The sequence below is a fragment of the Dermacentor silvarum genome, chromosome 3 (genome assembly GCF_013339745.2).
Source record: "Dermacentor silvarum isolate Dsil-2018 chromosome 3, BIME_Dsil_1.4, whole genome shotgun sequence".
Classification (NCBI taxonomy): domain Eukaryota; kingdom Metazoa; phylum Arthropoda; class Arachnida; order Ixodida; family Ixodidae; genus Dermacentor; species Dermacentor silvarum.
Window position 1 is genome coordinate 154852599 of NC_051156.1, and position 15492 is coordinate 154868090.

At 49.1% G+C, this 15492-nt stretch overlaps 1 protein-coding gene across 3 annotated transcripts in view; it reads right to left on the reverse strand.

Moving 5' to 3' along the window:
• The window catches only part of LOC125944019 (uncharacterized), a 140472-nt gene extending 127536 nt beyond the window's left edge, over window positions 1-12936 (reverse strand). Inside the window, exon 1 of one of the 3 annotated variants that reach the window (XR_007466066.1) lies at window positions 12605-12936. Coding sequence is in view for 1 of the 3 variants with exons in the window: in XM_049663747.1 (XP_049519704.1) it covers window positions 1453-1504 (52 nt within the window). In the remaining 2 variants the exon portion in view is untranslated. Of the gene's footprint in view, window positions 1-1452; window positions 1513-12604 lie in introns of those variants that run through there. The other 2 variants (XR_007466065.1, XM_049663747.1) reach the window with 2 other exon arrangements.
• Between the last annotated feature and the right edge of the window lie 2556 nt (window positions 12937-15492).

A 15492-nucleotide genomic window follows, 5' to 3' on the forward strand; every position in this document is an offset into this window, starting at 1 on the left:
GCAGCCCATCTTATCTCCTATACGTCCGCCAACCTCGTACAGCTCTCGATTCTATTCTTCCTTTCCCCGAAACCGCCGCAACTTCTCTGGCCGAAACACTTTGGCGCGCAAGGCCCGGCGCATCGCCCGCCTTCGTACTTTAACCTCCCAAATACGCCCTAAAACCCGTTATAATGAGCGCCAGAAGCGCGTATCGCACGAGAAAGGCGATTTGGTGTGGCTATGGACGCAAATTCGGAAGCGCGGCCTATATCAAAAGTTCCTCGCCCATTACACCGGCCCCTTTGTCGTTATGGCACGTCTAAGTGATGCCACGCAAATTATATGTCGAATCATGCCTACTGGCCGCCGCTCATGCAAGAACAACGTCCGTGTCACCAGTCTTAAACGTTTTCACCACCGGAACTCCAACTGACTAGGCTGGTGGGCATCGTCTGCAAAGGGGGAATTGCTACGATACAGGGGACGCTTTCAAGTGAAGGAAGACGACGTGAGTTCGGACTGTGATCTAGTTGGTTCTAGGCCTCTCATACTCACCATTTTATTAATAAACGCATCTCACCGTAAGAATCTCACCATCTCACCGACGCAGCACTGGGCTGCGGCACAAATGCACTGCGTATGCGGCACTTTTCAATGAACGAATATTACGCCAACGCTTAATTTAGCAAGCTGCACCGTGAATGCACTAGGTTACGTTCTGCTCTTGAGTGAACCTCTCGCCAACTTGGATTAGTAAGTATGTGCCACTCTGTATGCGCAAGCGAGGGAACAAAACTCAGCGTACACAGGCACCGGCCCGCCACGCTTCTTGTTTTGGAAGCCACAGGCCGACTTCGTGGCAGTGTCACTAGATGACGCCGCGTGTCTAGAAATAAGCGTGACAAAGGAGCCCGGCAGCTACATGACGCGTTCCTCAGGCGCCGTGCATTTCGGAGGCCACACGCAGACTTCGCGGTGGCGGCGCTAGATGGCGCAGAGTGTTCTTAGGGAAGCGCGAAAGAGGAGTTTCTGCTTTAGTACACGTCTCATACATGCCTCGTTTGGATGCCGGCAATACGTCGTGTCGCTATATTGATCCAATGCGAACGCATAACCGCCAACGGTCGTCGTGAGATGGGTTCTGCCGAATGTTTCTTGTATATCTTTTCTACCAACCCCCGTATTTCACACACCTAATACAATATGTATATATATATATATATATATATATATATATTCAATACCTGAACCACACTTCCGGTTTCGGTTTTGCACGCGCGCGTTACGGGGGTTGGTATAAAAGATACGCAAAAAAATATTCGGCAGACTATATATATATATATATATATAAGGGACAACATTGTAATCAGGCTTGCAGTCGCGCCACGAACAGGAAGTTCGCGAGTCCTTTCTTATCTATAAGTTTAATACTACCGCCTCAGGTATTAATGAAACCCCAGGAAAACTCACGTGCTTGTCTTCTGATTAGAGCAATGTGGTTATAGGCGCAAGTAAATCCCATGTAGTCTAACCGCGACGCATGTAAACCGGTCTTGCTCCGGCTGTCACGTCCGCATATCCTCTCTCTTTTTCACTCTGGAGCCGCTATTGTGCCGCATGCGCCCTTCGCACGGCATGTCTGTGATAGAGTGTCGTCTCCTTGTGTCGTCTCCGAGGATCACGATGGTGATCCCTCGAGACTGGGGAACGCGCCGCCTTAGGGGCGGCTCATCACAGCCACCCTCATGTCTTTCCCCTCATTTCCCCTTCCGGCACCGTAGAAAAGTTATTTTTTCCCGCTTCTTCGATGGTGAGAACAACGCCTACTCGTCCGTGACCATCGCAGCCATCCACGTGTTGTGCTTTTGCCATGTGTTATGTGTTAGACCCTCGTTTATATATATAAAAAAGGGTGTGCTGTAGTTGCTTATTATTATAGTTTTCCTTACATTTTGTTTGAAGCCACATGTCCTGTCCACGTGACTTTGCGACACTTTGGGAACGAACGCCTTGTGCATTCTCATTCACTTCGATGAAGGCCGCACCACCAGCAGGAACGTAAGTAAAATAATAGTTATTTTTGTTGGTGTTACACGTGTGGGCAATTATTTCATTATATATATATATATATATATATATATATAATGAAATAATTGCCCACACGTGTAATATATATATATCATCATCATCGTCATCATCAGCCTATATTTATGTCCACTGCAGGACGAAGGCCTCTCCCTGCGATCTCCAATTACCCCTCTCTTGCACTAGCGTATTCCAACTTGCGCCGGCAAATTTCCTAACCTCATCATCCCACCTGACTTTCTGCCGTCCTCGACTGCGCTTCCCTTCTCTTGGTATCCATTCTGTAACCCTAATGGTCCACCGGTTATCCATCCTACGCATTACATGGCCTGCCCAGCTCCATTTCTTCCGCTTAATGTCAAGTAGAATATCGTCTACCCCCGTTTGTTCTCTGATCCACACCGCTCTCTTCCTGTCTCTTAACGTTACTCCTAAGATTTTTCGTTCCATTGCTCTTTGTGCGGTCCTTAACTTGTTCTCGAGCTTCTTTGTTAACCTCCAAGTTTCTGCCCCGTATGTTAGCACCGGTAGAATGCAATGATTGTACACTTTTCGTTTCAACGACAGTGGTAAGCTCCCAGTCAGGATTTGGCAATGCCTGCCGTATGCACTCCAACCTAATTTTATTCTTCTGTAAATTTCTTTCTCATGATCAGGGTCCCCTGTGAGTAATTGACCTAGATAAACATATTCCTTTACAGATTCTAGAGGCTGACTGGCGATCCTGAATTCTTGTTCCCTTGCCAGGCTATTGAACATTATCTTTGTCTTCTGCATATTCATCTTCAACCCAATTCTTGCACTTTCTCGATGAAGGTCCTCAATCATTTGTTGTAATTCCTCTCCATTGTTGCTCAATAGGACAATGTCATCTGCAAACCGAAGGTTGCTGAGATATTCGCCATCGATCCTCACTCCTAATCCTTCCCATTCTAAGAGCTTGAATACTTCTTCTAAGCATGCAGTGAATAGCATTGGAGAGATTGTGTCTCCTTGCCTGACCCCTTTCTTGATAGGTATCTTTCTACTTTTCTTGTGGAGAACCAAGGTAGCTGTGGAATCCTTGTAGATATTTGCCAAGATATTCACGTATGCCTCCTCCACTCCTTGATTACGCAATGCCTCTATGACTGCTGATATCTCTACTGAATCGAATGCCTTTTCATAATCTATGAAAGCCATATAGAGAGGTTGATTGTACTCCGCAGATTTCTCGATTACCTGATTGATGGCATGGATATGGTCCATCGCAGAATATCCCTTCCTGAAGCCAGCCTGTTCTCTTGGTTGAGTCAAGTGAAGTGGGGTCCTCATTCATTGGAAATTATCTTGGTGAATATTTTATACAATACTGAAAGCAAGCTAATGGGTCTGTAATTCTTCAATTCTTTAACGTCTCCCTTCTTATGGATAAGTATAATGTTGGCGTTCTTCCAGCTCTCTGGTACACTTGAAGTTGTGAGGCATTGCGTATAAAGGGCCGCAAGCTTTTCAAGCATGATATCTCCCCCATCTTTGATTAAATCTACTGTTATTCCATCTTCTCCAGGCGCTTTTCCCCTGGTCATGTCTTTCAAGGCCCTTCTAACTTCATCGCTAGTTATAGAAGGAGCTTCTGTATCCGGTTCATCACTATTTCGAATGGAAGAAGCTTGGCTGTTTTGGCTACTGTACAGGTCAGTATAGAATTCTTCTGCTGCAGCAGAAGAATATATATATATATATATATATATATATATATATATATATTGCGAAGGTCTCGAATATCGCAGCTTTATGTAATGAGGAAGCATACGAGGATTTTTTAGCCACGTGCCTGCTCTCCTAAGTTCACGTGTTACGTGACGCCTTCGTGCTAACAATAAGTGTTCGGCATTGGGCCACCATGGCTCTGAGTTTCGCTGGCAAACAATTCCAGGACTACATCAAGTAAACGTAACTACCCTGGTTAGGGAACCATTAGCTAGCCGTCGTCATAGCACAATTGGTAGTGCAACACACGCATAATGCGGAGGTTGTGGGTTCGGCTCCTACTGTGGGCAAGTTATCTTTTCGACCAACTTCATTACCGTTTTCTGTATTATTTTCTTGATTTAAATTTCAACCATAGCTAATTTCCCTGATGCTTTCTGGCTTCATTTTCTGTGGGCTTTACGTGGTCATGCTTTACAAAAATCGAGCCCCTCGGCTTCCCTTCTTCGCTCGTTTATATATGTATATATATTGCAACAAGAGTATTTTGCAGGTATACTTGATAAAGCGGTTTAACAAGCCGGATCGTTGAAAACCGACCTAGCGCGAACCACACGATCGTCAACGTCTTCTTCCACACACTGGCTGGCACAGAGCTGGTGCCGATGTGCTCCGGTACAATCACTCCCCACGCAGAAAGGAGCCAACCTGGCGACTGAGGGGATTGACAGCACAGGAGGGTCTTAGCACGGTTTCATCCGAGTGACGTGAACTGTTTCACGCCCTCGGCAGCGGTGGTCGGAAGATGGCTCGAGCGGCTCGATGCTGTAGTTGACCGGAGATGTTTGCTCGACTACTCGGTAGGGACCGTGGTAATTCGAGAGAAGCTTGGTCGAAAGGCCGGGAGTAGTGGACGGGACCCAGAGCCAAACTAGCATTCCCGGGGAATAGTGGGCGCTAGATGCGGATTCGTCATGGCGAGATTTTTGGCGACATTGGTCTTGCGCGGTAAATGAGCGAGCCAGTTGACGACACTCTTCAGCATAAGCAGCCGCTTCGGAAACGGACGAGGCTTCAGAGACATCGGGTCGGTAGGGGAGAATGGTGTCCATGGAACAGGATGGTTCACGTCCATATAGGAGAAAAAAAGGAGAGAAGCCGGTGGTAGCTTGTGGCGCAGAGTTATAGGCGTACGTGACGAAAGGGAGCACCCGGTCCCAATTGGAGTGATCATCGGACACGTACATCGCAGGCATATCTCCAAGGGTGCGGTTGAAACGCTCCGTCATTCCGTTTGTTTGCGGATGGTACGCAGAGGTGGTGCTGTGAACAATGCGGCATTCTTGGAGCAGTGCCTCGATAGCGTTTGAGAGAAAGACGCGGCCACGATCACTTAATAATTCACGGGGCGCACCGTGTCGCAAAATGAGGCGACGAAGAAGGAAGCGAGCGACGTCTATCGCGGTGGCAGCTGGCAGCGCAGATGTTTCAGCGTACCGTGTGAGATGGTCGACGTCGACAATGATCCACCGGTTGCCCGCAGGAGTGTTGGGGAGGGGACCGTAAGATCAATGCCAACACGGTGAAATGGTCTTGTAGGGCACTGTAAAGGTTGTAGAGGACCAGCGGTGCTATGAGGGGGAGTCTTGTGGCGTTGGCACGAAAGGCATGATCGCACGTACTGGCGAATGTATCGATACGTGCCGCGCCAGTAGTACCGCAGGCGTACGCGGGAGTAAGTCTTGAATACGCCAGCGTGGCCGCATTGAGGATCATCGTGGAAGGCGGTGCATATGTCCGAGCGCAGATGACGGGAGATAACAAGCAGCCACCTGCGGCCATCGGTTAGGTAATTGTGGCGGTACAACAAGCCTCCACGAACGACAAAGTGATGCGCTTGACGACGAATGGTGCGTGAAACAGATTCAAGCGAACGGTGAGAGAGAACGTCAAGCAGAGAAGCGATCCAGGGATCCTTGCGTTGCTCGGCCGGCATGTCGGTGATGCTGAGGGACGACGAATCGCAGGTGGAAGTTAGTAAACAAAGTAGGTCAGACGTCAGCGGAGAACGGGATAGGGCATCGGCGTCTGAATGTTTGCGTCCCGAGCGATAAATGACACGTATGTCATACTCTTGAAGGCGTAAAGCCCAACGAGCGAGGCGGCCAGTGGGGTCTTTCATAGATGACAACCAGCATAAAGCATGGTGGTCAGTCACAACGTCAAATTGGCGTCCGTAAAGGTATGTACGGAATTTGCTGATTGCCCAAATAATTGCCAAACATTCCTTTTCCGTTAGAGAATAGTTCGACTCTGCCTTTGTTAGGCTACGGCTGGCATATATGCAACGACATACTCGTCATAGCCGTCTTCGCGTTGGGCGAGGATGGCACCAAGACCGACACCGCTAGCGTCCGTGTGAATTTCAGTAGGCGCATTGGGATCGAAGTGGCGCAGTACTGGAGTCCCGTAAGGAGCCGGCAGAGCGTCGTAAATGACTCGTCGCAATCTGGATTCCATGCCGAGAGGTCAGCGCTGCTGGCAAGTAGCTGAGTCAAGGGGGCGATAATAGAGGCGAAATTACGGATGAAACGCCGAAAATAAGAGCACAAGCCGATGAAGCTACGGAGCTCTTTAAGCGTGGCTGGCTTGGGAAACTCGGCAACGGCTCGCAGTTTGGCGGGGTCTGGTAGGATTCCCTCTTGTTAAACGACGTGGCCTAGAATCGTAAGCTGTCTGGCACCAAAATGGCATTTCTTCAAGTTTAATTGCAAACCAGCGGCCATGAGACACTCAAGAACTTGCTCGAGGCGATCGAGATGAGATGCAAAATTGGGAGAAAAGACAACTATGTCGTCTAAGTAGCAAAGACAGGTACGCCACTTAAGTCCCCGGAGGATAGAATCCATCATCCTCTCGAAAGTCGCTGGCGCGTTACACAGGCCGAAGGGCATCCCATTAAATTCGTATAACCCGTCAGGGGTCACAAAAGCCGTTTTTGGACGGTCCGCTGCAGCCATCGGCACTTGCCAGTATCCAGAGCGAAGATCCAGGGAAGAAAAAAATTCGGCACCTTGTAGACAATCGAGAGCATCGTCTATTCGTGGTAGAGGATGAACATCCTTACGTGTGATCTTGTTTAGTCGGCGGTAATCCACGCAAAATCTGATTGAGCCGTCCTTTTACCGCACCAGTACGACCGGAGAAGCCCAAGGACTGTGTGACTGCTGGATCACGGCGCGTTGCAGCATGTCATCGACTTGTTCACTGATGACGCTGCGTTCGGTTTGTGACTCTCGGTAGGGACGCTGACGCAATATGGTGAACAACCGCTGACGTGCGCCCCAAACAAGGTTGGCCGAGGTCGAAAGAGGTCCGAAAACGGTCAAGGAGTTGAATGAGCTGATTGCGCTGAGCTTGCGGGAGCGCGTTATCGACGCTGCGCAACAAGACGTCGTGGTCTGGTGAGGCGGGAGCGGCGGCAGAAGTGACGGCATCGATAGGCAGTGGTGTCGTATCGCAAGGCGCATCAAACGGAAAGATGGCATCAAAAGTGTCGAGACGCCCAACAGTTTCGCCATGTAATAGAGTTGAAGGGCAGGTGGTGGTGGTGGTTAAAACTTATTTATTGTCCTTAAAATTGCTGCGAAGAGACTCCGGCTGGTCGGAGGTTCTTGGCTTGCGGTGGGGGGCCCTCAGTCCAGGGCTCCGCTTGCGGCTGCCGTTCTGCGGGCCCGGTCAATCAGACTTAGCTGATCGTCCAGGCTCTCGCTGGCCAGCAGCTCTTCCCATCGCTCCGCTGTGGGGTGTTGTATGGGGGGTACGGCAGTGATAGCCTGACATGCCCACGTGACATGATATAAGGTTGCTTTATCTGAGCACCATGGGCAGCGAGAAGGGTATGCCGTAGGATGTATTTTACTGAGGATATGCAAATTGGGATACATGCCAGTTTGGATTTGTCTCCAACTGACCGATTCCTCTTTATTTAGTGTTCGGTGTGGTGGGGAATAGGTTTTCCTAAGTCCTCTATAGTGGTTTAGAATGGCCGAGTAGTCGCACGGGACGGGAACGGGTTCCTCAGGGGAGCATTTGGGGGGTGCTCGGCTCGTGTACCCTCGAGCTACCCTATCCGCCGCCTGGTTTCCCTCCAGCCCCATGTGACCCGGGGTCCATATTATCCGATGCCGTATTGGGTGTGTGTGTGTACTGAGATGCTCGCCAGTGTCTGTCGCGCTTAGGATGATACCGAGGGCAGGCTGGCTGATGCGCCCTTGTAGATAGTTACGGCAAGCCGCTTGGGAGTCTGTCAGAACTGTGAGCGATCGTCTATGTCTGTAGCCATGGGCAAGAGCGAGCGCAATAGCTGTTTCTTCGGCTTCGGTGATGTTGTGGCATCGTATGGAGGCGCTGGTCAGTTCTTGGAGTGTGTTGTCGAGAACTGTGGTTACTGCCTTGGTGTTCGTGCGGTCGTAGTTGGCAGCGTCAACATAGTATGTGGTGTTCTTGTGCCCGTACTCTCGTTCGAGAGCTTCCACTCTGGCTTCCCGCCGTCCCTGATGTAGTCGGGGGTCCATATTACGGGGGATTGGGGCGACCTTATAGGTGGTGCGAAGGTGGTCTGGAATGGGCTTGCGGCGAGCTGCTTCATGGAGCTGGCCGGTATAACCGAGGCGTCGGAGTAATGCGCAGCCTGTTGGTGTTTGTGCAAGTCGCTTCAGCTGCGTGGCGAGCTGCGCTTCGCAAAGTTCTGCATAGGTGTTGTGCAGACCCAGTGCGAGGAGCTTGCTCGTGGGAGTGCCCTGGGGTAGCTTGAGTGCCGCCTTATAGGCCTTCCGGAGCATGGCTTCCACTTGGTCCTGTTCGCCTTTGGTAAGTCGTTGATAGGGCAAACTGTATGTTATCCTACTAACCACGAGGTTGCGTATGAGTTTCAGAGTGTCCTCTTCGCGCATACCATGGTGACGAGTGGCGACCCGGGATATCATTCGGGCAACCTGCAGCGTGGTAGTGCGGAGGATAGTGAGGGTGTGATTCACATGGCGGTTTGACTGGATCCACATACCCAATATACGGATGGTGGTTTTCTCTGGGATTTGTTGGCCGGCGACAACGACGCGCAGGCTGTAGCCTGGGTCCTTCTGCGCCGATTTGGATTGAAGGGCAGGGAAACGGATTACACGCGTAAACTGCACTGAAATCATCATCAAGGGAGACGACTGCGAACGGTAGGACAACGTTCCGGCGACGCGCACATTCCTCAGACGGTACAAAAAGTGCAGTGGAATCGGGGACAGCGTCACAGGTGACGGACACTAAGGCGACAGAGAAGGCAGGGATGATGACGTCAGCAGCGACAGCCACTTTAGCAGACGGGCGAGGGTCATCGTCGGTTGCGGCACAGAACGGAGACAAGGCGAGTTGTGCACGTGCGCAGTCGACCACTGCATGATGCGCGGAAAGGAAGTCCCAGCCCAGGATAACGGCGTGCGATGCATGAGAAAGGACGACAAATTCGACAATGTAGAGCGCATCTTGAATTAAAACACGAGCGGTGCAGGTGGCCGAAGGCTTGACGTGCTGCGAGCTTGCTGTGCGTAGCGAAATATCAAAAAGCGGAGTCGTCACTTTGTTCAGTTTGCGGCAGAGAATCTCACTAATCACACAAACAGCTGCTCCTGTGTCGACAAGAGCGTTCGTCGCGACACCGTCTATAAACACTACAATCTCGTTAGGCAGCGAAAGAAGAGGCCTTGCAAATTTCGACGACGGCGCAGTTCTTGCCTCAGGAACTGCGGCTGTTAGTTTTCCTCCTGGTCGTGGTTGGAACGGCGAAGCATTGGTGAAAGGGAGCGGCGGCGGGGAGAAGGAGGTCGGCGTGAACTGAAGGCGGGGCTACGTGAATACGAGTCCGTGGCGTCAGATGTAAGACGGTGTGTAGCTTGCTGAGGGACATGGCTAAGGTTGGGAGCGCCATCGCGAAAATAGAGTCCGCGGCGGCGACAGAAGTGCGCGACATGTCCCGGAATACCGCAAGCGTAGCACACTGGCCGGTTGTCCGGAGTGCACCAGGGGTTTAGAGGTAGTCTCGGACGCGAGAACGGTACGTAAACCGGCCGTACCGGACTTGGCGGAGTGTAGAAGTTGGTGGCTAGGCTGGATGGGACTGGCGTCGGTTGGGCATGAGATCGTGTAAGGGCCTCAGCATAAGTTAGCGCCGTTACTTGCAGCGGCGCCGTAACGTGTGGCGGCGAAGCGGGGGACGGGAGGGCCTCAGCAACTTGCGTCTGGATAACCCGACGAAGCGACTGGTCCAGTGGGGGGAGAGGCTCAGTGACCGATGCCACAAGAGAGAGCTGACGTGCAACTTCCTCACGTACGTATTGCTGAATTTGAGGCAGCAACGAGGTGTAATCAAAACGAGCGCTGCTGGGAGCCAAAGCTGAAAGGTCAGCCGTTTGCATTCCAGAGCGACGTGTGGAGATGCGCTGTTTACGCAGCTCGTCAAAACTTTGGCAAAGTTCAATGAATTCAGTAACGCTCTGTGGGTTTTTGGCCACGAGCATATGAAGATAAGATAAAAGATGGTAAGATAAAAGATGGCATGAGTCAACTTGTCGCGGTCATCCCACTTGTTGCGTGCACTAACACGTTCATATCGGCCAGCCAGTCTTCCACGTCGTGATCGTCAGTGCAACTGACGACTGAAGCACCCCAGAGCACACGAGAGCTGTGGGAGCGGGAGGAGCTCGCGAGGGTCCGGCGTCCTCGGTCATTGTGAAGGCAGATGGTAGCGTACGGCTGCGGAGTTCCAGGACGCTGAAGGGGACGACCCAGCACCTCCACCAAATGCAACAAGAGTATTTTGCAGGTAGACTTGATAAAGCGGTTTAACAAGCCGGATCGTTGAAAACCGACCTAGCGCGAACCACACGATCGTCAACGTCTTCTTCCACACACTGGCTGGTACAGAGCTGGTGCCGATGTGCTCCGGTACAATATATATATAATTACCCTGGTTAGTGAAGCGCCAACACACACACACACACACACACACACACACACACACACACACACACACACACACACACACACACACACACACACACACACACACACACACACACACACACACACACACACACATATATATATATATATATATATATATATATATTCTGCAGATGTTTATTCGACAGAGCGTGAAGCAGCGCACCGTCAACGGTCAGCGCAGTAAGAGCTTCCAAGCACGAGAGTCGCTCCCGATCAAGAGCGCTCGACCCACTAGCGTTTTGATCCAGTAGCGCTGAACCCACTAGCGTCTCTCTTCTTCGCTACAATCACCCCCAGGAGCGATAACGGAGCCGTCCGCCGACCTAACAGTTCGTCAAGATGAGCGCGTCGTATTAAGGCTTTAGACAGTCGACATGGACAATGTCTCGTCGACGGTGGCGCATGTATGAAGATGGCTCTACTGGTTCTATTACACAGTTCACAGGAGATGCGCGTTCGATGACACGATAAGGACCTTCATACTTAGGAACCAGTTCTGATGATAGGCCAGGGGCAGTGAAAGGGACTGAGAGCCACACGAGCGCTCCCGTATCGAAGGTTACCGTGAAAGTGGCGTCACTGCGAGTGCTCCTCTGGCGTTCTTGATCTTCGGTAGTACAGGCCCGAGCGAGGTCGCGGCACTCTTCTGCATGTCTTACCGTGGCAGAAATATGCACGAACTCGGATGCATCCGGCCGATCCGGCAGAATTGTGTCGATGGTGTGCGAAGGGTGCCGACCATACAGTAATATATATATAGAGTATAGACCATACAGTATATATATATTAGCGCTTGTGCAATATACTGACCTCATACTGGCGTTTTTGTTGCAGTGATCGCGTCTCTACGCATTTCGCAATGCATGTTGCCATACAATCGAACCAAATCTCCAAATAATTGCCCGATAAGCATTAAAAAACACAACAGAAACATATGCTTCGCACTATATAAGAAAAAATTATCAAGGGGAATGTTAGCATTCCCATTTTGACCGCAATGCTACTCTTGGAAATAGCAAAAAACTGTTAAAATATATTTAATTCAATGAACCAGTCAATGAACGGTCAGTGAATCGTTCAAGTGGTTGTACAAGCTTCTCAGGCGTGATGCTCGTCGTCAAATAATTCGAATTTGTAAATTTTTTATGAAATAAGCTCCCGCTTCCTCGCTTCTTACGATGGTTATTACCTGTGATATTACAAAATATGTTCGCGAGTCCTACTTTTCAATGTAGATATAGGCTCCTGGGACGTAACAAATAAATTATTCCTGTTTAGGTAGGGATGTCGACGTACCCTGTGCAAGGGTGCGGGAAAATTAGGACAGCTATCTTTTTTCAAGAAAGCTCCTAGTTTTCAGAAAACGTTGTTTTATAAGTACTGTGAATTACTGTACAATTGCTTGCATTTTGTACTGAGTGCTGGTTGAGATAACGCACAGCAAATATATATATATATATATATATATATATAATATATATATATTTACGCTTGTCTCGGCCTAATCAAAGGTGCACCATTCTTACTGTAATTGACATTGTGGCATGCATTACATCTTGCAAAAATAGACTTACGAGGACCGTAACAGTATTTTCTAGAGAGAGGCAGAAAATAACGATGTTTTTCGCAAGCGCGAATCTGATGAATGCTGGAGATCCCTACGCATGAGTACTAAAGCTCATAACTTAATGTAAAATGCACCGTTTAGTGTGACTATAACTCTTTTGTGTTTGTCGTAAATGTTACCTTAAAGTAAAAGTTACAGTTTTAAATACTGCCTAAAGGTACTTACTACTTAGTGTTTCGAACAAAATAACGCGGTGACAGCCTGCTTGACGGGCACTGAGTAGACGGCGTAAGCAATGAACACCTATAAATATGAAGTGATATATAGCCAGTGATACAGCTCGAATTCGTGCTGAATTTGGATTGGTTCTTGTCTCTAAGAGCGTCATGATTCAAAAATGCATGTGACGCACGAATTTCAAATGAGAATTAGTTTCAAGTTGCTGACTTTCGCCCCCTGACATTTGCTCCACAAGATATCGATGGTTATAGAATGCTTGCTTGGGCTATACATTTCAGTCCGAACATGGTCGACCTGATCGACGTGTTTGCGTTAGTTGATTCCGCTACTCTAGGCACTCACATGCCGCATCTGAAGACATGGAGTAAACGCGAAGAAAACACATCTCGGCTCCTGATGTTTTAAATGCTTCGCATTTAAAACATCAACCATTTAAAGCATTTAAAACCCCCGTCCCGCGTCCCACACCCCCACAGCGCATGCGTGTCCCCTCCACCTCTCGCTCCTCTCCTACGCTCCCCCCTTTCTCTCGTCTAGAAATACTCTATGGAGCGGCGGCCGCGTGCCACAACCCCCCAGCGCATGTGCGTCCCCTCCCCCTCTCTCTCCTCTCCTACACTCCCCCCCTTTCTTTCCTCTAGGAATCCGGAGCGGCGCGCTCGACAGGTGGTGCGACAGGTGCATACTCCGCTGGGGGCGCGACGGTAGTTCCGCGGTATGAAAATGACGGAGCGCGTGCGCCTCATTCTCTCTCCTGTGCAGCGCCGCGATGAGCGCTCGGGCTGCTGCCGCGAAACCATCTCCCGCTCAAGTTAACCATCTCCCCGCTGCTTCGCATCCACACATGGTTCCCTTTAGCGGGAGATGGAGTAATTTTTTCTTCTTCAGGCTTCACTTCCTTTCGTGAGGCAACGAACCGATGCGTAGCTATTATTCGTGAGCCTAAACATGTCTATATTGCCACATGCGCTTATTTCATTTGGTGTCCGCTTCTTTGCGCAGCACAGTTTTCAACTCGTTTACAGCGTCGCGTCGGTAGCGCGTTGGAGATGCGTTTGATAAAACAGTGGGCCGACTTTATCAGCTGATGCGCCCGCGGCGGGGCGTTCATGCGCTAGTAGGTTAGACGTCGCGGTTCTCATGTCTCTCAGTCACCACACCACATTATGGTGTTACACTGCTACACGTCAAAGCGTGGGCTGAAAAAAAAAAGGGGGGGGGGTGATATTTGCAGATTCCTCCTTATTTTTCGGTGCTGGTGAACGTTCTTGCCTCTTCTTCAGAAGCGCTCGTGCCACAGTCGTTTTCATGTCGTCATGGAGATGAATAAGAAAATGAAACATTGCTCGAACAAAGAACCACCTCTGATAATAGCAACAAATATCAAACGGCTGAAAAAATGTCTACGAAGAAGGAGGACACATCATGAGCCTTCATGTTGTGTCCCCCAACTTAGCCCTCATATGTTCAAGTGCTTCAAGACTGGTACAATGCTATTCTAACTAGGCCGAACGAGAACACTAGTCGCCTCCGACAATTTCTACTCGTGAAATAAATTTTGATATGCTCAATAGGTTCTGTTCTTCAACATAACTCCGTCTCTAGCCCCTTCTCTGGCTGTTGCGACAAGAGTGAGATCACATTTTTTCAGGAACACAGTATTTCTAGTTTTGATACTTTGAAGCTAATGCCCTTTTTGATCATACTAAGACGTTAAAATATACCTTTTTTTACATATTTTGAGCACTGGCATTTGTTGTCCAGTGCTGTTCGTTGCTTGCGAATAAATTAGTTTTTATTCACAACAGAAAATACTTTTGGAATATGTAATTTGCTCTACGTGTATATTTTGATTGTTTGCTTGTGTTTGCCTCGCTTATTATGCTATTTTGTTGTTCGCTACTTTTTCCCTTTTCCTGCTAAGCCCTAAAATATGGCTGCAGTATGATAAATAAAAAAGCAATCATGCGTCTTCGTATTCTCATCAAGAAAATCTGAAATTTAGGCTTTTGTGCATAAAGTCAGGGTCGACCGTTGTTTGCTCACGCGAACATGAGCGGAATTGTGAAGTACGATGAATCAGGTTTACGAACAATTTTATCATTCTCGTTCCGAACGAACATCTCTTTATTGCAAACGACGTCCACAAGACTAAACCTACGCCCGAAAGCTTTGATAATGTTAAATGAATCGCTGAAAATAATTCCCGGCACTAGACTAATGCTCAGTGAAATTCTTGACCTTTTTATTCTGAGACACATCTCGAACCTCTTTAGCCGCGAACAGAAAAAGCCGTTATGCGCTAGAGTACAAGCTATGTACCATTTAAATTAAGCGCTGAAAACACCGCGAATATAGTTCAAGCTCCAAGTAGTGATCCTCAGTGGCAGTTGTCTGCGTGTTAGCGCGCACGTTTTTATGAATGTAGTGACATTTGGAGCCTACGAAGGAGCACGAAACCTTTGTGGTGACCCCTTTGGATGGAGTAGACTGTCAAAAACGTCACTACATACCGTATTTTCGTGCGTATAACCCGCCCTTGCATATAACCCGCACCCCTAACTTTGAACTCCACGAAAAAGAAAAAAAAAATAACCTCGCGTATAACCCGCACGCGTACCCGAAAAAAAATGACGACTAGGCAGTTACAACTACGCGCAGTGATAATTTAGTTCTCAAAACAAATTTATTTCAAAACGACTGCCGCAACGTTGTCAATGCTGTCGTCCGATTCACTGTTGCCATCTGAGGCTTCATCACCACTCTCAGAGACGTAATCGTCTTCGGAACCACCTCGCAGCAGCTCTGTTGCCGATTTCTTCAGCAGCGGCTACGATCCTCAGTTTCTGTTTCACTGTAAAAGACTGCCGCCG